Raw genomic sequence first — 27,776 nt, 5'->3', positions numbered from 1 at the left:
CTTCCTCTTTCCCTTCTCTTGGCAGCCACCGTATCCTCACCTTTTCTTGCTTTCCTTGCTTCTCCTTCTCCTTCCCACCTACCACCAACCAATCATTTATTTGCTCACCAGCTTCAGCTATATTCATTCATTCATTCATTCATTCATTCCCTGCCTTTCTTTACAATATGGACCCAAAGCAGCTTTGATCATGCTTTTCTTTCATTTTGTCCTAACTGCAACCTTGTGAGGTGGGTTAGGCTGAGGATGTGTGACTGGCTCAAGATCACCCAGCAAGCTACTATGGCAGAGTGGGGTTTTTGAATCTGGGTCTCCCAGATCTGAGGGCCAAGCTACACATGACGAATGACACTTGAACGGCAAGTGGATTGAGTGGAGGGCAAGTGAACAGGGAGAAATACACTTGCCATTCAAGTGTCATTCGTCATGTGTAGCTTGTCCCTGAGTCTGAAACTCTAACCACTACATTGTCTTTTGTAGAGTGGCTGCTCTTGCACAGTAGTGAGCAGCTGGTCCTGGGTTAGTCATGCAAACCTTGTGGCAGCAAGTCACTCAGTGGCTGCTCCTGGGCTTGGCCTCAATAAGTCTCCCTCAAAGTCCAAAAGATCTTGAAAAGGGTCCACCCCTCCCCTGGCTTTTCATTATAAAAACCAAGGCTTGAATACTGTTGTGGTTGCCTAGCAACAGCCACCAAGGATATCTGTTTCTTAAAGATACATAATAGCTTGTTACTTCACTTAGTTTCTCTGTTATGATTTATTTTTATGAAACCTAAGCCAGTATTTTTTTTAAAAAAATATGCAAGACAAAGGAATACATTTTAATACGTTTGAAAAATCTACAACCTTGACACATTGTAATTAATGGCGTCAGACATGGTTAGGAGGTTGACAACGCACGTTTCGATGCAAGTTAATTAATTTATTTTCCCAGATGGGGAGAATGTGTTCCTCCTTTGGGAGGGATCTTATAACACAGTTGGATTCATGGAAGGGGAATCTCATCTGTTGTGACATTTGGTAAAAACCAGGCTTGTCAGCCTCCATTCGGGGCCTAAAGTGTTCCTGGAATTACAACTGATCTCCAGATTACATAAATTAGTTCTCCTGGAGGAAATTGCAGGTTCAAGTGGTGGGCTCTATGGCATTACATCTTGGCTGAGCTTTCTCCCCTCCCCAAACTCCACCCTACCAGGGCTCTATCCTCAAATCTCCAGGAATTTCCTAACCGAGAGTTGGTAACCCTAGCCCTTTAAACAACAGTCTGTATCTACTCCTCAAACTTTAAATTACTTTTTCCTAGTATTTCATGTATATAACCTTTGTAAATACATGTGCTTTTGTGTGGCTGGGGGTGGCTGGGATTTATGGTAGGTATATGCTCAACCAGTATAAGCATCTCCTCCCTATTTATATATAATTATTTAGCTGGCAAGTTTGAGAAAGCATATAGAACCAGTGAGTGGTGTGGTGGATAGAGTACCGTCCTTAGACCAAGGAGACCCAGGATTAAATCTCAACTCAGCCATGAAGCGCACTGTGTAACCTTGAGTAGTCACTGTATCTTGTCCTAAAATACTGATATGGCTGATAGGGAAATAAAACTGCATGGCAGGGACCACATATACCACCCTCCAGGGAAGAGTGTGATGTAATAAATAGTCCCATTCCTGTGTGTTACATTTTTTCCCTTTGATGATAATTTGTTTTTTCAGCATGGTAGCATCTGGTCCCTGCTCCCACTTTGTCCCACTGACAAGCCTGTGAGATAGTTTAAACTGAAAGACATTGATCCACGGAAATCTCATAGCTCTCCTATCTACCAGTCCACACAAGTTCTCTTACCTCTTCCACTTATTGTTCTGCTAGGATGCCAGCGCTTACCTTAGGATAGTTCGGCCATATAAGTGTGACTCTCTTCCTGCTAACATAGCATTCTTGATCAATATAGTTAAGAACAGTCACAATTAGATGAACCAAAAGGCAACCATATCTACATCCTGCCAAGAAGAAACTTGTGAGCCAGGCTATCACATATGCAGTTATATTTATATTATATTATAATAATAACAATAATAATAACATTCAATTTATATACCATGCTTCAGGACCACTTAACGCTCACTCCGAGTGGTTTACAAAGTATATTATTATTATCCTCATGACAATCACCCTGTGAGGTGGATGGGGCTAAGAGAACTCTGAGAGACTGGTGACTAACCCGAAGTCACCCAGCTGACTTCAAGTGGAGGAGTGGGGAATCAAACCTGGTTCTCCAGATTAGAGTCCTGCTGCTCTTAATCACTACACCAAACTGAGTCCATAAGTCAAGAGGTAACTTATGGAGGAGAGAAGAGCATACCCATTTTACAGCCCAGGAAAGGAACCTCAGGATATGCGGCTAGATTTTTTCCCTCTCGTAGCTGGGATATTTTCTCCTTGTGTTTCTCAGGCAGTAATTGCCGAACTCTAATTATACACCTTTTTTAATAAGCTTGCTTATCTTTGCTGCTTTAGCCCTTCAGTATTTTGAAGGTCTCAATAGAGGGATCTTTTTCATCCTGTTGATTTGATGCCTACATGGAAGAACTTCTCTATACTTCAAGCAGAGTTGCTGAGCTTGATCATGACTCAAAGGGTGGAAACTGACCTCTCTCTAATCTCTACTACCTACAATTGGTTCCGCAGGAGGAACAAAAAGGTGATAGAAACCATGAGAAACAAAACAACAGTTGAAGGCATCTTGATAATCTGGTGGTTTTTTGAAGTACAAGGGGGGTTGCTGAAATATATCCAAACACAAATTGCCTGGTATTTCTTCATAGCTACAAGGAAGTCTAAGATTACCCACAGGAATAGCATTACACTGCAAACAGAAAAAGATACATTCCAGTGACTTCATGGCCTCATTTCTAAGGACAGATTCCTGAGACTGTGGGCCAAGCTACACATGACGAATGACACTTGAACTGCAAGTGTATTTCTCCCTGTTCACTTGCCCTCCACTCAATCCACTTGCTGTTCAAGTGTCATTCGTCATGTGTAGCTTGGCCCTAAGAGTCTCTCTACACAAGACATCTTACACGGGGATGCTGAAGTGTGGGGAGATGCAATGTTAGCCAGGAAGCATTGTTTTAAAAGAAAGAGTCAGGAAAGATCTTCCCTTTCAGCTTCCCTTTCATCTCTCTACACTACCCTCCTGTAGAGAGATGAAATTGACAGAGCCTTAGGGGAGGCAAAGATGAAATTAACAAACCCTATGAGGAACAATCTCTCTTGGCTCTGTATTTTTAAACTTCACTTCCCAACTAACGTTGCATCTCCCTACACCTGAGTGTCCCTGTGTAAGTTGTCTCATGTGGAGAGACTCTAAGCCTCAATGAATAAAATGAGATTTAGTTCTGAGTAGATCTGCTTAGGATTGCTCCCTGTGCAATGGTGATTTAAAGAAGCAAAATCAGCAAGCTGCTACACTAACACAATGGGTTTTTGCCTGACTTGATTATTTTTAAAATTTTGTAATACCTTGATAGAAATGGAAAGCTAGAGTCAGAAATAGGAAGTGGCACCCAGGATTTCAAAGGCAAGGAAATGTGCACAATCTGAATAGATGGATGGACACTGCAAGAAGGACTGGGGAGACTTTCATCCACCGGCAAGAGATGTCGCTGCCATCAATGCACTAACAGCCAACTTTGCTCGCTCCAGAGATGAATCCTCTCAAATATGAGGGCTAAACTAAAAAAAAAATTAAAAGAGGTGATGAACGGAGTTTTTAGGGATCAAAGAATTCCAGATACTTGGAGCGAAGCGAATATATCATTGATCCCAAAAGAGGGCCAAGATCTGACTAGCGTGAAAAATTATAGGCCTATATCACTACTCAATAATGACTATAAAATTTTTGCGAAGATATTGGCGGAGAGATTGAAGGGGTGGCTCTCGGAAGTCATAGAGGAGGAACAAGCAGGCTTTTTGCCAGACAGACAAATAAGAGACAACTTAAGGACAGTGATCAATGCTATTGAATACTACGACAAGCGTTGTGACAAAGAGGTTGGTTTCTTCTTTGTAGATGCTGAAAAAGCGTTTGACAATTTAAACTGGGACTTTATGTTTGCCACTATGGAAAAGCTACAACTGGGAGAAAGATTCGTCAGAGCAATCAAGGAAATCTATAGAGACCAGACTGCAGCAATTGTAGTGAATGATGAATTGACCAAAAAATTGACGATTAGTAAAGGAACAAGACAAGGTTGCCCGTTATCTCCATTGTTGTTCATTTTAGTATTGGAGATTCTGATGATACAAATTCGACAAGATGAGGAAATACGAGGAATAAAAATAAAGGACTATTCATATAAGGTTAGAGCATTTGCAGACGACATAATGTTAATTGTAGAAGACCCACTGGAGAACATGCCAAAAGTGATAGACAAGATCAAGGAGTTTGGAGATTTGGCAGGTTTCTTCATTAACAAAAAGAAGTCAAAGATATTATGCAAAAACATGACTAAGCAGAAACAACAATTGTTAATGGAAACAACGGATTGTGAAGTAACTAGTAAGGTGAAATACTTGGGAGTTGAGCTGACTGCAAAAAATATAGATTTGTTCAAGAATAATTATGAAAAATTATGGACTCAGATAGAGAGAGACTTGATCAAATGGAATAGATTGAACCTGTCATGGTTGGGCAGGATTGCAGCAGTTAAGATGAATGTGTTACCAAGAGTAATGTTTTTGTTACAGACAATACCAATCATCAGAGACTCTAAACAATTTGAAAAATGGCAGAGGAAAATATCAGATTTTGTTTGGGCAGGCAAGAAGCCTCGAGTGAAAATAAAAGTTTTACAAGATGCAAAGGAGAGAGGCGGAATGCAACTGCCCAATCTGAGACTTTACCATGATGCAATCTGCCTAGTTTGGCTAAAAGAGTGGATGACATTAAAGAATAAGAAACTATTAGCCCTAGAGGGATATAAAAAAATTTTTGGATGGCATGCATACCTATGGCATGACAAAGTAAAGGTCAACTCGATGTTCCTGCATCATTTTGTAAGGAGAAGTCTATTTACAATCTGGAAGAAGTATAGAACTTACCTACAAGAAGGAACCCCCTTGTGGGTGGTTCCATATGAGGTGATAGATCCGAGAGCTGTGGATAATGAACAACAATGTTTAACGTACAAAGAAATAACTAAGATTGAAGTATCTAAACTTAGAATAAAGACGCAAGAGGAACTATCACCTAACTATGATTGGTTTCAGTATAGACAGATTAGAGACTTATACAACTCAGACTTTGCAAAAGGGGGCATACGAACAGAGAACTCGGAACTAGAGCAGACCCTTCTTAAAGAAGATAAGAAAAGAATATCCAAGGTATACCAAGTATTGCTGAAATGGTATACCGAGGATGAGATAGTTAAAACACAGATGGTGAAATGGGCTATAAATTTCAATAAAGAAATAACAATGGAGGCATGGGAATACTTGTGGAAAACTACAATGAAGACAACGACATGTATCAATATTAAAGAGAACATTTTCAAAATGATCTATCGTTGGTACATGACACCAAAGAAGATTGCGCTAGGGAATTTGAATACTTCTAATAAATGCTGGAAATGTAAGAAACATGAGGGCTCCCTCTATCATATGTGGTGGTCGTGTGAGGTAGCTAGGCAGTTCTGGGGGGAAATAACAAGAGAAATGAGTGAAATTTTACAGTTTCAAATAAATAAGAACCCAGAACTCCTGCTGCTAAACTTGGGAATGGAGGGAATTCCAGCCCATCATAGGACGTTGATTTTTTATATGACTGCAGCAGCTAGACTTTTGTATGCGCAGAAATGGAAAGTACAAGAAGTACCAACTATTGAAGATTGGATCTACAAATTGCTGTATATGGCTGAAATGGACAAGATGACAAGAAAACTGAGAGATCTGGACTCAGGGCAGTTCAACACAGACTGGGAGAAGCTGAAACAATACCTGGAGAAGAAATGGGAGGTGGGAGGAAAACTGTGGCAGTTTGAGAACTACTGAAATATAATAAAAGCATAAAAGAGAGGGGTGACTTTACCGGGGGAGGAAGAGAAATGTGAATTTATAAGCAGTTAGATTAATTGATTGAGATATATATAGATATGTAAAGGTTAATTGATAGAATATTGATAGGTCAACTGATAGAGAATAATTAATGATAAGGTTTAAACATGAGGATTGACTAACTAACAATATTTTCTTTCTTTGACAAGGTTTATATGCACCAAACTGAATGTATAGAAGAGTTAAATTGATTGAGTATCTGAGGAGTTATATAGAATTACCATAAAAAGTTGAAATGAGTAATATATAGAGAACAAATTAAATTGTTTGATTTAAATGTGGGAAATTTTTATGGTTTATGATATATAGGTTTATATAGAATTATTCAAAACTGGAAAATGGGATAAATTGTTTATCTAAAGACGTATAGTTTGGGTGTATAATAATTAAAGGAGTTAATGATGCACTGCTTAATATAATGGAGAATGTATATCTGTTTTAGACAGAGGAATTTAATAGAAGTAAGGGAAAAGGGACAGAGGGTGGGAAAGCTGTTGGAAGTCAACAAAAGGGGGGGAAAGGGAGGGGGTTAGAAACGAAAAATTAGGGGATAATTGAATGCAATGTAAAAATAAAAATGTTCTAACCCAATAAAAATTTTTTCAAAAAAAAAAAATATGAGGGCTAAACATAGGCTGTTTACAGCTCAGAATTAAGAACTCCATCATGCGCTGACCTAAACAGAACTGCAGTTCGGAAGCAACGTCATCCAAATCAGCACCAAAATAAGCTCGGTGCTGCAACCTGTATATGCCAACCAATCTGCTCTTGTTTTGCATTTTTCTTGCTCTATTTATTATTTGCATAATTTACTTCCTCAGTTTTAGTCCTTTGAATAATTTGTTCTGATTTTTCTTTTCATGAGAAATAACAATAGGGTCCTAAGATGTTCCCCTGGAAAGTGTAATTGTTATGAAATTTACCCACCACACCTAGCTAGCTCTGCTTCTCCAAAACTTGTCTTTGCTCAGGGTGGGAAATTGTAGGTCCATTAGAACCTTTATTATATTTTCATTATCTTTTAAAAACATCCCCTTTTAGGTTCTATGAATGTGAGCATAGAAGATGGCTTAAAAGGGCAGGGTAACTTATGGAACTTTTTAATGGGTTTCTCTACTCAAGACTAGAGATGTGCACAGACAGAAAAAAAATGAACATGATGTTCATTGTTCGTTGCCATCCACGAACAGGGACTCACAAACACTTATGAACATGACCTGTTCATGAAGATGTTCGTGGTTGGCTGTTCGTGGGGGCCAGCAGGCTCTCCTTCAGCCATCATCCAAATTTGGTCAAGATCCCTATTGCACCACTCCCAGAAACCTGTCCTGAGCAGGCACCAGGAAAGGTACCAATAATAAATAACAGCTTGGCCCCAGAGCCTGGCAGCTGCCCTGGAACTTAAAGGGGTAGATCCCTACTGCACCACTTTCAAAAACCCTACCTGGGTAGGCACCAGGAAATGTACCAATAGTAAATAACAGCTTGGCCCCAGAGCCTGGCAGCAGCCCTGGAACTTAAAGGGGTAGATCCATATCCCACCACACACAAAGAAAATTCAAGCTCCAATGCACTGTCCATGTCTCTCTCTCAAAATGCCAACAGCAGCTGTGTCTCCCCTCCACTGTCTGCAAAGTCAGAGCTGGGAGCCCACCCCCCTCCCCCATGGTCTTTGCTTTCTTGTAACAAATGTGGAGCTTCACACTTGGAAGGAAGATCTGCCTATCAAGCTAAATTGGGCTTAGATTGGGGTTTCCAGGGCAACAGCAGGAGCTCAGACAGAGTTCAGACAATCCCTGCCTACGTTGCCAAGGGAATTGATTGCAGGTGCCAGACTGTCTGGCTTGACGAACAGCAATGAATGAGGCTTGCAACAACCACCTGTTCATTTAGAATGGGGCCTCACAAACAGCTTGTTCTCGAACAGCAGATTGGGCTGATCATGGCCTTTTTTTTGTTCGTATTGCTGTTCATGCCCATCTCTACTCAAGTTATCTTACATGGGGATGCTCAAGTGAAAGATCTTACAGTTGTTCGCCCATTATGGATACACATGCTCGGATAGGGAGACAGAGTACACTTGAATATAAGACCACACAGAAAGTAAGTCACTTGAGCGTGCCCGTGTAAGATGTCTTGTGTAGACTCATGAAAGTTATCATTATAAATAGAGACGGGCATGATCTGCATTACGATTGAAAAAAAAACCCATGATAATGGCGATCGCATGATCGCAATCCGACGGATCGGGTGCTGGAATGCAGGTGGGGAGTCTGCCTCAAGCTTCTCTAAGAGTCCGGATTATAACTAAGCCAACCGGGGAGGAAGCAGGGAGCATAGTCCAGGGAGCCAAATTCAAAGGTCAGAGCCAAGAAAGCAGTCAGAGCAGAGCTGGGTTGCAGTAGAACTGGGCAGGTCTGTGCACAAGTGCGCCTGCAATGAGGGGAAGGGCGTCCTGGCTTAAAAGCAATCACCTCCAGGGCAGTGCTGCATCCTGTTAAGCCTCAAGGTCACTACGCCACTGTTTGAGTGCCTGAAGCCTTGCACTTTGTCTCCTTTCCTGTGCAGCAAGACGCTGCCGCACCCTACGCTGCCTTTCAGGCTCAGGGGAGCTTAGTGGGGATGTTGCCCTGGTCTCAACTGCTGGTGCAGGTAGGGGAACAGCCTCTGTCTCTGAGTCTGCCCTGGATTCCTCAGTCTGCTCTGGCAAGGGTTCCTGCTGTTCCGCTCCCTGCTGGTCTTCCAAGTGGTTGACTCTGGAGGGGCTTGGCATACTCTCTCCCCTGTCATCCTCCCTGAGGTCTTCATCCTCTGAGGACTCAGAGCCCACGACAGATCGTGATCGGCCACGGCCAATGATCCAGCTATCGGGAGAAGCCTGGATTGGGGCGTTCAGGCTCAGATAGAGGATCCAGACACTTAGGTGCCAGCAATCTATTCCCCTGGCAACGGAGCCAGGGGAATGCCTGAGCTCTGTTTGCCCTCCTTCTGTCACCCTGGAAACCCAAATGGAAGCCCAGCTTTCCTTGATCCGCAGGGCTTCCTTCCAACCATGGAGCAGCAAAGCAGTCACCAGTTGGGAGAAGACACCTAGGGGAGGGAGGGGGAAAGGGGTGTTCTGTAGCTATGGGCACTCCAATCTCATCCCTGCAAACCCTGATAGGCAGCTCTGATGGCCAAACACAGACCTCCTGTGTTGCAGAATGGGACCCGAGGGGAGGTGGCTCGTCACCGCCTCCCTGTGCCCGCCAGGCCTGGTGGCCGCCGTCATCACCCACCTTCCCACATAATACCAGCATGCCCCGCTTTGGCCTCCATGATCCACGATCCACAATGCACGGCTCGGGAACGGGAGATGATCGGCGCGGGTCGTTAATTTGGGATCGTCATTGGCGCCAATCCACAATCCGCTGGATTGTTAAATTTTTTTGGATCGTGCCCATCTCTAATTATAAACACTTAAAAATAGTTGTTTGCATTCAATTATCTACAAGTTTCTGAAGCTTACCCTTTGTATTCAAATTTCTCACAATAACACACCACAGATGTTAAACTCAAAATTAACTGATGCTCAGGTTTAGAAAAAAGGTTAATAAAAATTATATTGGTGATGAGGAAATCACCGATTTTCCATTTATTTCTTTGAAGTCCCATCAAGGAATGAAGCACTCCACCTATGAGGGAAGGTGACCAGTGGACTTGCTAACACCCCTATTAAGAATCTTATTCAGCAACTGGAGATTGCAGTCAGGACTCTTCATGCGCCATAAGGGCTAGAAACCTGTTCTTATTTTAAGATGAAAGATTATTTCTTTTTGTCAACAAGTTAAATACTTTGTCCAATATATTCTGGAGTGGGGTCTGGCTCCCATTGAGTTATGACATACATACAGTTCAATTGGAACTTTACTAAAAGACTCCCCCCTGCCACAGTTGATTTGTAGCCACTGTAGAGAAACACTGCCATGAAGTAATTTAGTTGAAGCATCAATGGGAGAGCCTTCACATTTCACAGAGAGAGAAGTCATATGTGGCTGCAAGATCCCTTAGAGACCCTGGGGTGGGAAAAAAAACAGTGTTTGTCGTCATTGCAACCACTTCCCCAAAATGTTTTATTTTTTTCCGTAGATATTAAAGGAAACCATTGATTTGTTGGGAGGGAGGAAGTCAAGGTGTCAAGGACAGAGGTTAAATTTACTCCCTTCCACTGACGTTCCCAGCTATGGAGCATACTGCTATCTCCATAACAACCAGACCTGCAAATATTTATCACTTTGGAGTGTAATGGAATGTTGGGACAGTGGCTTCTATGCATATGAATGTTCAAGCCCTATCCTTACATTTAACAGCCAAGGTCTGGCCTCTGCACAGATCAATAAATCCGTACAATAAGGCCACAGGGATCCATGCAATGTCACATCCAAGTTAGATTACTGTGATGCACTTTATATCAGGTTACCTTTGAAAATGTTTTGGAAACTTCAATTGGTTTAAAATGTGGCCACTAGGCTACTGTCGGGGCAGGAAACAGAGATCATATAATCCCTGGGCAGAAAGTTCTGCACTGGATACCCATCCTCTCTGGGGCACAATTCAAAGTGCTGTTTCTTACCTTTAAGCCAAGGTACCTGAAGAACTTTCTCCTCCCATGCTATCCAGCCCACAAGATCTGCCTCTCAAGCCCTGCTCTCTGCACCCCACCCTCAGAAGTGAAGTGGGCAGGATCTAGAGACAGGGCATTTTCTGTGGTGGCACCTCACCTTTGGACTGTCCTCCCACTTGAGACATGCCTAGCACCTACTGTACTTCCTTCCAGGCTAGCTTTTTAATGGTCTTCTTCTTTTTAATATTATCCTATTTTATCAGCAGTTCAAATAGCCCAGTTTACCTTGGATTTCATAGCCATAGACAGTAGTTGGATGGGGGACTGTCAAGGAAACCTAGGTCATTACTCAGAGGCAGGCAATGGCAAACCACTTCTATCAGTCTCTTGCCTGAAATGCCTCATGGATGGGGTTGCCACGGGTCAGTTGTGAATAGATAGCATCTCCTTCTTCTTCTGTTTTATGGACAGTTTTTATGCTGCTTATGTCTAACAGCTTGTTTGTTTTTAATTGTCAGCTGCCTCAAGCTGGACTCTAAAGAGGTGGCATAGAAATACTCTGAATAAATAAATACATTTTAGAGTTCTAAACGCACAGGGCAACTTTCAGGTTTACTGGGGAAAATAATTTAAAAATGGAGTAACATCCTTAACTTTAAAACAATGTCTCTGTATATTTAGGCACCACAAACAAACCCTGGGGTCTGAGTGGCAACTAGAAAGGAGCACAAACTGAGAAAATAGTGAAAAGTGTGATTCATGGTTCCTCACATTCCATGAACCATAAACCACAAACTTTGATGAACTTGCCCCAGTTCACGAATCGGTTTATTTGGTTCATGAAAATGTCACTTCCGGGGCAGCAGAAGGTCTGCAGAAAGCCCATTCCTCCATTGCCTAGCAAGCTGATTAATCAAGCTGCCTTGACGAACCAAACAAAATGGGCCTAAAGTTCATGGCAGTTTGTCAGAAATGAGCTCTGACGAACCGCTGGTTCATGAACCACAAACCGACCCAGTTCGTGACAAACTTTGTTCGAACTTCAGTCCATGCCCACCTCTAGTGGCAACCCAAATGGTGCCTAGCATATGGCAGCAGCCATCATACCAAAAGAAGAGGGGAAAACAAATCTGCAGCCAGGACTAGGAAGGGAAAGAGAAGCCAGAGGGAGAGGGAAAGAACTTTGAGGGGTGGGGGGGAAGAGATGCTGTTTTCTCTCTTTCATATGTTTTCACAGGTCCTCCTTTTGTTACAATGCAGTTTAGTTTAGCTATGTGCCTTAACTATAAGTGTACTCTTTTATGAATATATCACTAACAAATGACCTGTTTTATAGGTGGGAAGGGAAGCATAGGAAAAGGGAACTCTCCGGCTCCCGACCCACTCCATCCTTTTCCATTCTATCCCTTTATCATATACTTTGACTCACTTATACTGTCCCTAGAAATACCCCCTGGCTATTGTTTGCCCCTTATTCCCAAAAACTCTCTGGCTCTCTCTCTCTCTCTCTCTCTCACCTCAGGATGACACCATTGCTGCTGGGGCTAAAATGGATCCATCCCTACTCCCAAGGGTGCAGATAGGGGCAAATGATGTCAGAACCCCACAAGACTGAGAGCTCGCTTACTGATTCCTATTGCTCTGACCTTTTACGTTCAGGACAGAGGTTTGCAGAGTGAAATAGGAAGCCTATAGAGTGACATACATTCCTTAATAACTGAATGCATCATCATTAAATACTGCATACAAAGTTATGAAATATATTTATGATTAGAAATGAGCACAAACAGAAAAAAAAATTAACATGATGTTTGTTGTTTGTTGCCGTCCATGAACAGGGACTCATGAACAACCACGAACATGGCCCTGTTCACAAACATGTTCATGGTTGGCTGTTTGTGGGGACCAGCAGGCTCTCCTTCAGCCATCATCCAAGTTTGGTCAAGATCCCTACTGCACCACTCCCAGAAACCTGACCTGAGCAGGCACCAGGAAAGGTACCAATAATAAATAATAGCTTGGCCCCAGAGCCTGGCAGCAGCCCTGGAACTTGAAGGGGTAGAACCCTACGGGAAAGGTACCAATAATAAATAATAGCTTGGCCCAGAGCCTGGTAGCTGCCCTGGAACTTGAAGGGGTAGATCCCTATCCCACCACACACAAAAAAAATTCAAGCTCCAATACACTCTTTCTATCAAAGTGCCAACAGCAGCTGCGTGTCTCTCTCTCCACTGTCTGCAAAGTCAGAGCTGGGAGCCCCCCTCCCCCGTGGTCTTTGCTTTCTTGTAACAAATTTGGAGCTCCACACTTGAAAGGAAGACCTGCCTATCAAGCTAAACTGGGCTTAGATTGGGGTTTCCAGGGCAACAGCAGGAGTTCAGACAGAGTTCAGACAATCCCTGTCTAAATTGCCAATGGAATTGATTGCAGGTGCCAGACTGTCTGGCTTGACGAGCAGCAACAAACAGCAATGGACGAGGCTTGCAACGACCACCTGTTTGTTTAGAATAGGGCCTCACTGAACAGCTTTTTTTTTGTTCGTATTGCTGTTCGTGCCCATCTCTATTTATGATGTCAACATTCCCTGTTCTTAAATAAACTATGTTGTCTACTGATAGCATTGCTGGAGGGGGGGGGGAGGCAGCAGGCACATCCAAATATATTTTGTCCAGAGACATCTCTCTACAAACCTGCCTTGCTTAGCCCTCAGCCAGCTCTTATCTGCACAGGCCCACTTGATTTTTGCTCACCTAGATAGTTAAGAGCATGCTTAGCTTGTAGCATTTCAGTTCCACTTTCCTGGCTCCGATCATCTCTTTTGCTTTTCAGATAAAGGTGAAGTAGACTAGCTTGTCTTTCTGAATGAGCCTCTATCACCCTCTGACAGTTAACCTCACTGGGAATTTTAATATTTGCCCTCTCACAGTTTCAACTGAGCATTCCACTTCATCCCTTGACTTGAGCAGGGAGTTGAGCCCCACTTGAGAGTGAATGTGGAATAGTTGTAATTGTAAATTGAGGTATTAGAAGTGCCTGGAGGTTTCAGAAGGTTGCTCTCGAGTTTGCCAAATGGGGTGCCGAGAATTATTTAGAGCACCGAGCTGCCTGCTGTTAGTCAGCACAAGCCTTTGTTTATGCACTTCAAGGTGAACTCAAAGTTATGAAACCAGAAGCCATGTGCAGGTGTTACATAGAAATGATTCTTCCACTGTGGAGAGCTTATCAGCAGTGAAAAGTTAAAAGCAGGGACAGCCAAGCAAAAAAGTAGCAGGTCTGAAGTTTAGAGTGTCTGAAGCTGAATTCAGGGGGGAAAAGGTTCCCAGAACGGGGACCAAGGGAACTCTTTACCATAATTACCTGAAAGACGAGTCTGAATATAAGATGACCCTGCTAAAAAGGTTATACCCCAAAAGTGTATTATTTTATGCATGTGTAATTTGTATGCAAATTAGAAGGACCCCCTTATTTCTGGGCAGCCATGCCTGAAAAAGAAAAACAATCTTCCTTTCAGGTAAATAGATATGGGGAGGGGGAGGCTTTCTACTCTTTGTTTCAGATTGCATGTGAATTATTTGACAAGTGTACCCATATCTCTGCTTCTTTGGAGTTATTGAAAAAGTAACTACAAAAAATACTCTTAAAATACAAAGCTTTTTGTAATGTAATCATAAGCATATAGACGATAAGGCCTTTGCTGGGAATCTTATCCTCCCCTGTTGATGTGATTCATTTTTCTCTTTCTCAGGTCTGGAGTTGGCAGATGCCTGCTTCCAGTGGTGGAACCCCTGCCAGTGCCCCTTGTCCCTCTGCTAGTGCTCAATGGGGTGGCAAGGGAAATGGGATAGGAGCAGCATAGTACAGCAACATATTGTCGTTTCTGGTTGAGAAACCAGAAGTGATGTCACATAATGTTCAAAGAATTCTCTCAATCTCTCCAGTAAACCATAGAAATTTGGGGGAGGGGGTTGCTAGAAATTTGGGGTGATGCAGTGATGTCATTTCCAGTTTTTTAGCTTGAAATGACATTGCAGTGTCTGCAACGCTGCTCCCATGTGTCTGCCCCACTGATCATCCCACTGAGGCTGGCAACTGTACTGGAGACCCTAGAAGGAATTCAGAGAAGACCATTTAATTCCAGACTTTTACCTCCGTGTCCCCTTGGTTTCAGGAGCAGGAGGGAGAAGGTGTTTTTTTCCCCCCAACATATGCATTAACTATCCTTATTATGGATGTATTTGTAGATATGGATATCTATATCCAAAGGTGATACTTTGGTCAGAATTAGGAAATAATCCAAAAGGTAACATGGACACAACAATTAAAGACAGGAAAGTAGCCAAAGACCTTCATATCACAGACGATGCCTCTCCCTATTGAAATTCCTGCTCTCATTTACTATCACCTGGCAGGCCCTGACTTGTGTCCATTCATTGCCAGAAGTTAAATTTAACAGAACAGGGTTGAGCTCCAAAATTATGGAATGAAATGCCGGATTAAAGTTCAGTGGTCTAAGGAAACCCCTTCTCTCCTGTCCACCACAATAAATAAATAAATAAATAAAAATATGAAGACAAGAAGTTTGGGATTTAAAAAAAAAAAAACAGGGAGTGGAAGGAGTTTGGCTTTGCTTCTGAACTGACTTCAAGGCTGTGCTACAGTGTTGATTTAACTGTTGTATTTTTAATGGTTTGTGTCTTAATTTTTCTAAGCCACCCTGAGTGTATGGAGAAGTAGGGTAAAACTTTTTAAACAATTAAACCTGGGCCTTGTTTTGTGGCACTCACTGATATTAAGCACCAGCACCTTGGGGAAGGGGGAGATTGGTGGAAATCATTGCAATTGTATATGTTTAAATTAGCTAGTTCATTTATACCCCACCTTTCTCCCAACTGGGACCCAAAATGGCTTACATCATTTACCTGTCCTCCATTTTTCCTTCACAATGACCTTGCGCAGTAAGTAGGCTGTGTCACCCTCTAACCACTATACTATGAGTGGGTAAAAGGTAAAGGTAGTCCCCTGTGCAAGCACTGCGTCATTACTGACCCATGGGGGGATGTCACATCACGTTTTCTTGGCAGACTTTTTATGGGGTGGTTTGCCATTGCCTTCCCGAGTCAGCTACACTTTACCCTCAGGAAACTGGGTGCTCATTTTACCGACCTCAGAAGGATGGAAGGCTGAGTCAACCTTGAGCTGGCTACCTGAACCCAGCTTCCGCCAGGATTGAACTCAGGTCATGAGCAGAGCTTGGGTTGCAGTACTGCAGCTTACCACTCTCCGCCACGGGGCTCCAACACCTTTTTTTAAAAAAAAGCACTGAATTAAGCTCATATTTACCCCATGCATTTAAATAAATAATTAGCTGTATCTCAAGCATTAATCAATGTAGCAAGTAAATGTGACAAGAAAAATAATGTGAAGAATTATAAATTTAAAAAGTAGTATAATAAATAATAATGACATATACCCAGCCTCTAGGAAAAGAGAAAGGCAGTAGGAAAAGAGGAAGACCCAAAATGAGATGGCTTGACTCAATAAAAGAAGCCACATCCTCTAGTTTGCAGGATCTCAGAAAGTCTGTCAATGATAGGACGTTTTGGAGGACTTTCGTTCATAGGTTCATCATCGATTGGAGGCGAATTGATGTCGCATAACACATAACACACATACCGAGCCACACTGCTTTGTAGTTTTAATGGCATTTAAATCTTTTGAAGAGGGGGCAATGATTTCTTACACCAATTTCCCTTCTCACTGCTGACCACCTGGTATGTCCAGGCAAGTGGTGGTAATCATGGGGGTGGGGGAAGAGGATCTGTTGGGTGATAGTGTGATGCCAATTCTGTGGAAAACCAGCAAGAGGTATCACACCTCTCTAGGAATCACCAGAAACTCTATGGTTTTACTATAGAGTTTCCAACAATTCCTAGAGTGGATTGATGATACTTCAGGGGGTATTTTTTTGAAGATTTTCTCCCTCCAGATGCAGGAGTGATGGTGGGAAATGAGATCAAAGGGATGTTATAAGCCACTTTGAGTCCTCACTGGAGAGAAAGGCAGAATATCTTCATTAGAATAAACTTTGAAAACCATTATATTGTGACTTTAGGTTGTCAACAATAAATAATACTCCTGTTTTAACTGTTGAGAATTATGCTGTATGAAGCAGGAGAATCGGAAGGACTTGCAAGAGACATCTCATTCCCCCTCCCCCAGTATTTCTGTTTTCCCTTCCCTGAAAGCTCCTATATGCTCTCACCTTTTCCTGCTTCTTTCTCTCCTTCCCACCCACTAGCCAACCTACCTTTATCTCTACATCATCTTCCCTATTCCCTTCTTCCCTCCCCCCAACAGCGTCTCCCTGGGAAACTCTGTGCAGTGCTGACTGCATAGCTGGGGCAGGCCAAGTTGAGCTGTGCTGGCTGCTGGGCTGCACTTGTTGGGCCCAGTTGAGCATGAGAAAACCCACAAGGACATGTCAGGGGCACCTCACTTTCCCCTGTATACCCCTCCCCACACTCTTTTCTTCCTCCTGGCAGCTCCCATATTGAGTGATGGTGTGATGCCAATTTTGTGGAAAACCAGGATTTATTATTAATACAGTCTATGACCAGCACAAGTCATGTAACTGCAATTCTTAAAAAATAATAAAATCATACTGAAAAAATAAGAAATAGAGTTCTTAAAAGAAATACCATACTTAATATTTGTGCATCTTACAAAAATACCACTTGAGAGTTTTCAGGTAGTGCAATCGGAAACAAGGGATTAAACTTCTAGGTTGTTAAGATTCTTGTTTGGTTTGTGAGATTTCCTGGTGGATTTTGCAAGCAGCTTCGAGAAATATTGTGTGGAGTGCTGTGACCCGTGGGTTAACACCCATAAGAAGCATCCTAAGAATCTGTAGGTCGGAGCTGCTGGGATACTTCTAAGTAGAGGGGAAATGATCTTTAATTGAATTTCTTGATAGAGTGGACAACTTCAACATTGCCACAGATGCAGAACCTTTCCAGTATAGGGATCCTTCTATATCACCCCTCCACCACCATGCAGGGGAGTACCCTCCATTAAGCAAGAGAACAAGTACCTGTACTAATGCTTCACAACAGTGGTGAGAGTCTATCGGCCGGGTTCTTCATAACCCCTTTCAACTATGCCTCATTACAGATTATTTATCAGAGCGTAAAAAGGGAGCTTATTTCAATCCTTTCTAACAACATTTCTTTACCATTTCTTGGCAGCTCATACAAACTGTTAGTGCAGTGGACAAAGATGAGCCTCCTCGTGGGCACAAATTTTTTTTTGAGCTGGTGCCTGAATACACAATCCATCCCAATTTCTCTATTGTAGACAACAAAGGTAGGCTTTGTGTACTCGTTCTAGAGTGTCCTTTCTTAATCTCTTCCCTTGAAGCTTCTCAGTGTAATTTTGCATTCCTCCTATTCTTCTGGCCCAGATAACACAGCCGGAGTGATAACCAGAAGGAACGGATACAACCGCAATAAAATGAACACCTATCTCCTGCCAGTGGTAATATTCGATAATGACTACCCCATCCAAAGTAGCACTGGCACACTGACTATCAAGGTGTGCACCTGTGACAGTCGGGGAAACATGCAGTCCTGTAATGCTGAAGCTCTGCTCCTCCCAGCTGGCCTTAGCACAGGAGCACTTGTTGCCATTCTGCTCTGCATCATTATTCTCCTGAGTAAGTGACTCTCTTTTCCCCCCTCTGTAACGGAAAATGGTTTAGTGTTAAAAATAATCCAGGATCCACCTTCTCTACATTTTTGCTGAAAGCCTTGCATAAATTGTCATCCATCAAGCTGATAGGTGCTCGGCATCCCTCTGGTTTTACACTCCCAGTAGAAAAGAGCAAGAGACCAGTAGCACCTAAAAGACTAAACAAAACAATTGTGGTAGGGTATGAGCTTTAATGAGTTACAGTTAACTTCTTCTAAATCTATCTGTCCTTATATCTTAGAGAGTGGAGTGATTTCAGATACCGAATTACAATAGCAGGTAAATGACAAAAGTTGGTGAATGTCAATAGCAGGTGTGATTGGATTAGGTGGGATATGCAGAGGGGTAGTAGGTGTGAAGAAATCAGCATTGATGATGAGATGGGAAGCCTAGGTCACAATTCAATCCAGGAGGATGCATTGTCTTGAGTTTCATTATCAGTTGCAATTCAACAACAATTGCGACATTACACTCCTAGGAAAGCTACAAGATCAAGAGGTTTCTCAAGTCTTGGCGGATTTCCGTACTTGACAATGTTTGCTTCAGCTTCCCAGAAGTTTTGCCCCTGTGTGAGAATCAGCATGGTGCAATGGTTGGGCTAGGATCTAGAGGACCCAGGTCTGAATTCCCAATCTGTGATGAAAGCTTCCTGCATTACCTTCACTGGGCCAGATTGGCCTGGGCCTTGGTTTAGGTTGAAGCCAAGGCTCAAAGAAACACCATACAAATATAAAGAATATCTTGCTTATGAAAATTTATGTACAAAAAGAAAAGTGCAAAAGTGTGCAAGAAGAATAGATTCAACAATAAAGATCTAACTGTTCTAACACTATATTTATCAGGGAGAGTCTTTGATGATCAAAGCCATGATGGTACCTCAGAGGTTTAACATGGCATTTTTAGTAAGCAGCAAGTTTCAGAGTCGAAGGCAACAAAGCAAAGCAGTAATCCAAAAGTAGTAATCCAGAAGTTCCTCAAAGGGCTAAACTACACGTGACGAAAGACACTTGAACAGCAGTGGTATTTCTCCCTGTTCACTTGCCCTCAACTCAATCCACTTGCCATTCAAGTGTCATTCGTCATGTGTAGCTTGGCCCAAAGAGAAATCGCAGAACAAAGGCAAGTGCCAGTGGCTATATGCTAGGAACTTAGGCCAAGAGCCATGGCTAAAAGTTAAGAGCAAATCCTGTAACGGACTTTTCCAATTTATGCCCAATTGCCAAGCAACCTGGGCAGATTGCATCAGCCAATCAATGCCCCACAAAGTAATGTGAGGTTGGCATTCTGCTGTTATGTCAAACCCAGATAGCACTCTGATGAGCAACTACCATCTCCCGTGAGAATCACAGCTGGGTCAGATTAGCTAGGTTGTCTCAGCCTTGCCTCCATAACCTTAGAGATGCAAATAACAGCACTATCAGCATTTGGGCAATTCTCACTGGCAATGCTTACCCATAATGCATCAGGCTTTTGCCAAGCAGGGCTATGCTTTTCACAAAACAGGCTGGTGTCTTTACAGTCACCTCCAGGTCATGGAACACTTTCATTCAGGATACAAGGAGATAACAACAAAAATGTAGCCAAATAAGTGGCTGCTGATTGTCCAGGCCAGCTCTATGTCTCTTATGGTGTGCCCAGAAGTAAGTGTGGAAGTGACATAGAGCCAGTGCCATGTATGCCCCAGTTGACTTCTATGAAAACGATACTATCCATCTTTACAGGATCTAGAGCAGACATGCATAGTGTAGAAATTTGGTAAGCTCCACCATCACCCTGATTCAGACCCCTGGGTTTGCAAAAGCGTCTACCCTAGCCTAGGTGGTACTGTTTCTGCAGATTTATTGTCACACACAATATGACCATCTATGGGAATTAGACATATGACAGCACATATCAAAAGTAATAAAAATTTAAACAGCAACAATGGTTACAGCACACCTGGAAAGGAAACAGGAACAACGAACTACCTAAAACTGCAATTAACGTTATGGGAAGGTTTTACTCAATCGTAAAATGCCCCAATACAGGGATTTTCAAGAGGAAGTAACGTTTAGTGACCTCTAAAATGGCAGCAACTTCTCTGAAAATCAAGCTGTTAAGGATCAATTTGAAAGTATGGAACTTGATGCGTTGTTGCTTACAGCAAGATGAAGAGTGCTAAAGGGAACTCACTGCTCACAGTCTGAAGAGCCAGTGAAAGTACTATTTGTAGATAAGGCAAAAGGAAAACCAGCCATTATTCCTCTCAAGCAGTGTGAGAATGAGAAATGGATTCTCTAAAATATCCGAGCTGCATGTAAACAATGTAAAAAGAAAGAAAATCTTATCCTTAGTAGGAGCCAATGTAAAAAGAACGAAAAATCTTATCTTTAGTAGGAGCCAGTTTGGTGTAGTGGTTAAGAGCGTGGAACTCTAATCTGGAGAGCCGGGTTTGATTCCCCACTCCTCCACTTGAAGCCAGCTGGGTGACCTTGGGCAAGTCAGAGCTCTCTGGAGCTCTCTCAGCCCCACCCACCTCACAGGGTGTTTGTTGTGGGGATAATAATAACATACTTTGTAGACCGCTTTGAGTGGGCATTAAGTTGTCCTAAAGGGCGGTATATAAATCAAATGTTGTTATTATTATTATGTGATTGTAGGCACAATCCCAGCCAAGTTAAGGATGTATTTATCTATACTCAGAAGAAAGTCTCACCGGACCTTGCTCACAAATTAGTGTAGCTACAATTGTAGTTCTCACTAGAGATGGGCACTATCAAAAAAAAAATAACGATCCAGCTGATCGTGGATCGGGGCCAGCAATGATCCCAAATAAACAATCCACACCGATCATCTCCCATTCCCAATCCGTGGATTGTGGATCGTGGAGGCAAAAGTGGAGGGGCGCCCCGCTGTTCCCAGCGATACAGGAACGGTGGGTGATGCCGGCGGCATCTGTGTTTGTGTTTGGCTGTCTGTGTTTGGCCATCAGAGCTGCCTATCAGGGTTTGCAGGGATGAGATTGGAGTGCCCATGGCTACAGAACACCTCCTTCCCCCTCCCTCCCCTGGCTGTCTTCTCCCAACTGGTGACTGCTTTGCTGCTCCATGGTTGGAAGGAAGCCCTGCTCTTCAAGGAAAGCTGGGCTTCCATTTGGGTTACCAGGGTGACAGAAGGAGGGCAAACACAGCTCAGGCATTCCCCTGGCTCCATTGCCAGGGGAATAGATTGCTGGCGCCTAAGTGTCTGGATCCCCGATCCAAGCCCGATCGCCCCAATCCAGGCCCCTCCCTATTGCTGGATCCTTGGCCGTGGACAATCATGATCCGCCATGTCACGATGGCGCAATCATCATTATCGTGGTTTTTTTCGATCGTAATGCGGATCATGCCCATTTCTAGTTCTCACCATTAGGAACAGGAGGTGTTATTTGCTTTGAGCCCATTTTCAAAGAGGAAGAAAGAAAAAGATAATTGACCTGTACTTGGCTGCTGTCTCTTGCAGCTAGACCAATCAGAGAGACAGGAAATAAAGGCTATTTTAAGCCTCCTGCTTATAACTTCCAGTCATTTACCAGCCCATTCCTCCACAATGTAATGTGAAATTTTCTTAGAAGACCTGGCCTCTCACTACGATGGGAGATCTCCTGCCTCCCTGAACCTGGCCTTCTGCTGCTGCACTTAGTAATGGGGAAATTGAAATCACAGCATTACCGCAACATCAGGTACATTGCATACCTGGAAATGACATCAGCGTGTTGGTGAGATTCCACTAAAATTCTGCGGTAAAGCCATAAAGTGTTGGTGGAATCCTAGAGTGTTATGTTAATGTCTCTTTCAGGTTCACGTCTGAAGAGATGCTGTAGTATTGTGACATTAGTGTGAATGTTCTCTCCCTTTAAATCCCCCACCAGTTGCTGGTGCTCAGCTAGCAACCGTAGAGTAGCTCATTGCCTAAAGGGGTGAACAAGAATGTTTTGGTCTTTACTCAAATTGACTGGGAGAAAAATTTATTTTCCTCATTTGTGGTCTACCTCTCTCTAAGGGTCAGAACACATGAGACAAACTTCACGTGAAAAGCACTTGATTGGTCCCGCGATCTCTGCTGGGAATGGTAGTCTCACCCCATCCCCCTCCAAGTGACGTGGAATTTCTTGCAAAGAACAGCTGCTCAGCTGAAGAGATTCAAAGAGATTCTCTCAAAGAGATTCTCTCAAAGAGAGACTGGTTCTCTTTCAAAAATCCAATCAGCTCATTTTGCTTCAGCTCAGAGATGGGGGGAATCTGAGCTGCGATTCCCTGCCAGGAGGGATGAATATCTCTCTTGCTCACAAAGCAAGCAAGATTGTTGCTTTCAGCAAGATCTCTCTTGTTATGTTGTTCCCCCACCCACCCCCATCCCAAGTTCTCAGAGGATTTTTGAAAGAGTGTGTGTGTGTGTGTGTGTGTGTGTGTGTGTGTGTGTGTGTGTGTGTGTGTGTGTGTGTGTGTGTGTGTGTGTGTGAAACTCCCTTGTCCTTCCCCAGCTGAGAATCACGTTGAGCGGATTTTTTTTAAACTACAATTCCCAAGGATCATTGCAGGATCCAACACTTGCTCATGAGTATTGTGTGTCTTGACCCTAGGTGGACCATAGCATTATAAAAGACAATGCAATGAAGACCTGGTTCTGGTGAGATCAGTTAGACCCACATAAGGCTTGGCAGGATTGGTGCAGATAGATCACTTCACTTTATTTTACATTTGCAAAATGGGGAGAGGGAACTAAAGCAGGTACTGAAGACGGCCTGAAAAGGGACTCTGAGGGCCAAGCTACAAGTGACAAATGACACTTGAACGGCAAGTGTATTTCTCCCTGTTCACTTGCTCTCCACTCGATCCACTTGCCATTCAAGTGTCATTCGTCACTTGTAGCTTGGCCCTAAGTGTTGATGTTGTTCTGATGGGTATCATTCCATGTATGCTATTGCTGTAGGGAAAGTTGTTGACTAGCAGCATCACTTGGCAGAATTTTGTGTATAGAAAAGGAAAAGGAGGAGCTGCTGCATTATTAGTCTATGGTTTGACCCAAGTAGGCCTGCCCAAACATGGGCAAATTTGATGGGCAGCTGCTTAGGGAGCCTACAGTAATGGGGATACTAACAAGCTACAGTTTATCTATATTTGCTTAGCAAATCTCAGTTAAAAGTATTTGAGTTTATATCTTCCTTTCTGAGAGTATGGGAGCAACTGCAGACTCACTCTCCAAATATTACACCGTAACAAATGGGACTTAGGACTTCATAACATGGTCAAAAGTATAGCTTTATCTTTAAAACTTGCTTTGTTGTGTCATGTGCTTGGCAAACTCCCTCATCACCCCTTCTGTGCACTTCCAGTTTTAGTTGTGCTATTTGCAGCCATGAAGCGGCAGAGGAAGAAAGAGCCTTTGATTGTTTCGAAAGATGATGTCCGGGACAATATTGTGACCTACAATGATGAAGGAGGTGGGGAAGAAGACACTCAAGCCTTTGATATAGGAACGCTCAGAAATCCAGAAGCCAGAGAAGAAAGCAAAATCAGAAGAGACGTGATGCCGGAAACTATCTTCCAAATCAGGAGAACTGCACCACTGTGGGAAAACATTGATGTCCAAGATTTTATCCATCGCAGGCTAAAGGAAAATGATCTGGATCCAACCGCACCTCCTTACGATTCATTAGCTACTTATGCATATGAAGGGAATGATTCTATAGCAAATTCACTTAGCTCTTTGGAATCACTTACTACAGAGAGCAACCAAGATTACGATTATCTCAGTGACTGGGGACCTAGGTTTAAAAAGTTAGCAGACATGTACGGTGGAGACGAGAGTGACCAAGACTGAAATGTCTATCCGGCAGTTCCAGTGCACGTAGAGATTTCCACGTAGAGGAGCTGCCCCCTTGTTTTCAATGAAATGGCTCTGTGTATACAATCTCAATACGTATACAGAGTGCTCTTGGACAGAGAAAGAGGGCAGTTCTGCATGGCCAAAGCTCCCTGCATATATGTGGGAGACTATATGCAGCACTGGGCTATATGAAGCACTGGATCATGTCCTAAAAATAAACCCGTGTTCCTTGGTCTGTGTTCATGGGACAAATGCCTCTGTAACTAGATAAAAGTGGCCTACATCCTCTTACTTGGAAAAATACAAAACTAGGTGTTTGTCTTAGTAAGGGTTTGCTTAATTAATAAGTCGACGTGAATGAAAATGGTTAGTTTTTTTTAAAGGGAAAAAATATATATTTCACCCTTTTGGCCTAAGATGTTGGAAAAAAGATATTCAGGACTTATGAAAAGGTACTAAAAGGCTTTTTGTGCCTTTATTATTAAATTGGAAGTTTCACTTTTTTTAAAGGAACGCCTTGCTTTACTTTTCCTACTATTTGGGACAATAAGTACCCATGTTATAACATAATTTGATTATACTTAAAAATATGAATGAATATTACTGCCATATTTATTGAGTAAAAGAATGTCTGTGTGTGGATTCATGATATTTTTATATATGTATATTTCTATTTTTGTATTTTTATTAAATAAATTAGTATTTATAAATGGAATGCTATGTCACTTGTTCAGCACACTGCCCTTTAGATAGCGAGAAAGCTCTGTTGCTGGTCGCCACCACTTGGAATGACGGAGGGAGAAAGTTAAAATTAAAAACAACATCACAAACATCATAATATATCAATGCATGGAATAAACATGGAATCAACTGACAGGGGAAATTCTGGGGGCATCTTCTCCTAAGACTGTATCTAAAGATATAAAAAGTCATGGGAATCAATATTCCCTGCGGCAACCTTATTTCCTCCCAGCCAAATTAGTCATAACAAAATAGAGGAGATAAAACATTATTATTATTATTATTATTATTATTATTACTACTACTACTACTACTACTACTACTACTACTACTACTACTACTACTACTACTACTTCAATTTATAAACCACCCATCCTCAGGGGCTCTGGGCAGTGAACATCAGTTAAAATCAATAAAAGCAAAAAACAAAAATTCTAAAATCAACATACAATAAACAATAAAATAAATTAACCAAATACATTTAGGTGCAATGGTGGGGAGAACCCCCTACCCCAAAGGTGGTAGGCTGACATGGCATCACCCCCTTCAACTACCGAACACCTGGCAGAACAGCTCTGTCTTACAGGCCTGGTGGAACGGTAATATGTGCCACTGGGCCCAGGTCTCCATTGACAGAGAATTCCACCAGGCTGGAGCCAGGACTGAAAAGGCCCTGGCCCTAGCTGAAGCGAGGTGGGCTTCCTTAGGGCCGGGGGCCACCAGTAAACATTTATCCGCTGATCGAAGTGGTCTCTGGGGAACATACAGGGAGAGTTGATCCCGAAGATATGCCGGTCCCAACCCGCTCAGGGCTTTAAAGGTAAGAACCAACACCTTGAACCTGATTCAGAATTCAACCGGAAGCCAGTGCAGATGGCGCAGGACAGGTATGATATGTGACTGGTAGGATATACCAGTCAGGACCCACACCGCCGCATTCTAGACCAGTTGTAGTTTCCAGATCAGGCCCAGGGGTAGCCCAGTGTAGAGTAAGTTACAGTAATCTAGCCTGGTGGTGACCGTTGCATGGGTCACTGGAGCCAGGTCCTGGGGCCATCAGGTAAGAGGCAAGTTGCCTGATCTGACGGAGATGGAAAAATGCAGACTTGGCAACCACCATGACCTGGGCCTCCAGGCATATAAGGCATTTTGGCCCCCACTGAGGAGAAAGGTAGAGTATAAATGCAGTGAATAAATAAAGCAGGGACTGGACATACCTATTGGATGCAGACAATGAAACTCACTTCATGATGATGACCCCAATTCACATGGTGAATTCTATAGAAAATACACTGGGGTCATTCAAGCAGGCCAGAGAGGGAAAGCCCCTATTCCTGATGTCAATAAATGCCAGGTGAGCGACAGCTTACAAGTTCCTAACCGCACTAGTCACACCAAAGTGTTCACTGCTATTCCTGGAGCCACACTGAGATGAGGAGCAATGGGATGCATGTATGGGAAAAAATATTCAAAATATTATCATCTCCAGGAGGAATATTGCCACAAGAAAGGGATTTATCAGGGCTTATATTATGGGTTAGTAACACCTGACATTCTTCGTACTTCAAGAAACAATCCCAGATGGAAAATACTGCTCTCAGTCAAATTGACCGGAAACATTTCTTGCTGGATTAGTGCAAGCAAATGTTCCAAGGAAGAGGGTCCTAGGTTGCCAGCTCCTGGTTGGGAAATTCCTGGAGATTTTGGAGGTGGAACCTGGAGAGGGCAGGGTTTGCGAAGGGGAGGGACTTCAGCTGGGTATAATGCTGTAGAGTCTACCTTCTAAGACAGCCATTTTCTCCAGGGGAACTAATCACTGTTGCCTGGAGATCAGTTGCAATTCTGGGAGATCTCCAGACATCACCTGGCAACCCTACAGGGGCCCCATCTCTAAAAAGAGTATAATGCTTCGTAGTATCTCATCTGAGCACTAAACGGATAAATCATAGAACTAGTACTACAGTGCTAACGTTAGCAGCAGCTTGCAGGGCAGGGGGTCCACTGGGAGAACTGCAGCTATCTCCACTGAATGCCATTAGAGCTGAGAACATCAAAGTGGGCCCTCAAATTCTCCCAGAATTACATCAGATCACCAGACTACAGAGATTAGTTTCTATGAAGGAAATGGCAATTTATGAGGGCGTACTCTATCGTATCATATTCCTACTGAGCAACCTCACTCTATGCCCCTCCCAGTAGTATATATGATTTTTCCTTTTATGAAGACAATAAGGGGAAAAAAACTTGTGTAATTTCTGTGCAACTAACTCTAGCCTAACTGTGGCTTGCAAAATTCATAGATACTTGGGGATGGAGTCTGAGGAGGACAGTCTGGGGAGTGGAGTTCAGCAGGGATGTGATGCCATGGAGTCCACCCTATGAAGCAGCCACTTTCTCTCAGAAATAGATATCTGTAATCGGGATATCAGTTTTAATTTTGAGAGGCCTCCAGGACTCACCTGGAGGTTGGCAACCCTACCATAGGCCAATGGGCAGGGGAATGACTAACCTAATCCTCACTGAGACAAGTATGGTTTCTCTCCTTTACTCACTAAGCTGTCTGTGTTTTGGGTTTTTTTTCTTCCCTGCTATTCCGAGGCAATAAGTAAATGTCAACAATCCAAAAATGTCTCCAGAAACCCAGTCTACTCTAATACTTTTAAAGACAATTAGGCAATTAAAGATTTGTCACTAATGTGTTTTAAAATGAAGGGGAAGTT

At 42.8% G+C, this 27,776-nt stretch overlaps 1 protein-coding gene across 4 annotated transcripts in view; it reads left to right on the top strand.

Annotated features, from left to right (window-relative positions):
- CDH9 (cadherin 9) overlaps window positions 1-24,309 on the top strand; it is a 132,918-nt gene extending 108,609 nt beyond the window's left edge. For 3 of the 4 annotated variants that reach the window (XM_054984647.1, XM_054984646.1, XM_054984649.1), the window contains 3 exons: window positions 17,964-18,081; window positions 18,179-18,430; window positions 23,822-24,309. In XM_054984647.1, coding sequence (XP_054840622.1) covers window positions 17,964-18,081; window positions 18,179-18,430; window positions 23,822-24,309 — 858 coding nt within the window. The remainder of the gene's footprint in view (window positions 1-17,963; window positions 18,082-18,178; window positions 18,431-23,821) is intronic. The other variant, XM_054984648.1, reaches the window with a different exon arrangement.
- The last annotated feature ends 3,467 nt before the right edge of the window (window positions 24,310-27,776 follow it).

Source organism: Eublepharis macularius, chromosome 7, assembly GCF_028583425.1.
Source record: "Eublepharis macularius isolate TG4126 chromosome 7, MPM_Emac_v1.0, whole genome shotgun sequence".
NCBI lineage: Eukaryota > Metazoa > Chordata > Lepidosauria > Squamata > Eublepharidae > Eublepharis > Eublepharis macularius.
Note: the sequence above shows the minus strand (reverse complement) of the source record. Positions and strands in the feature narration are given on the sequence as shown.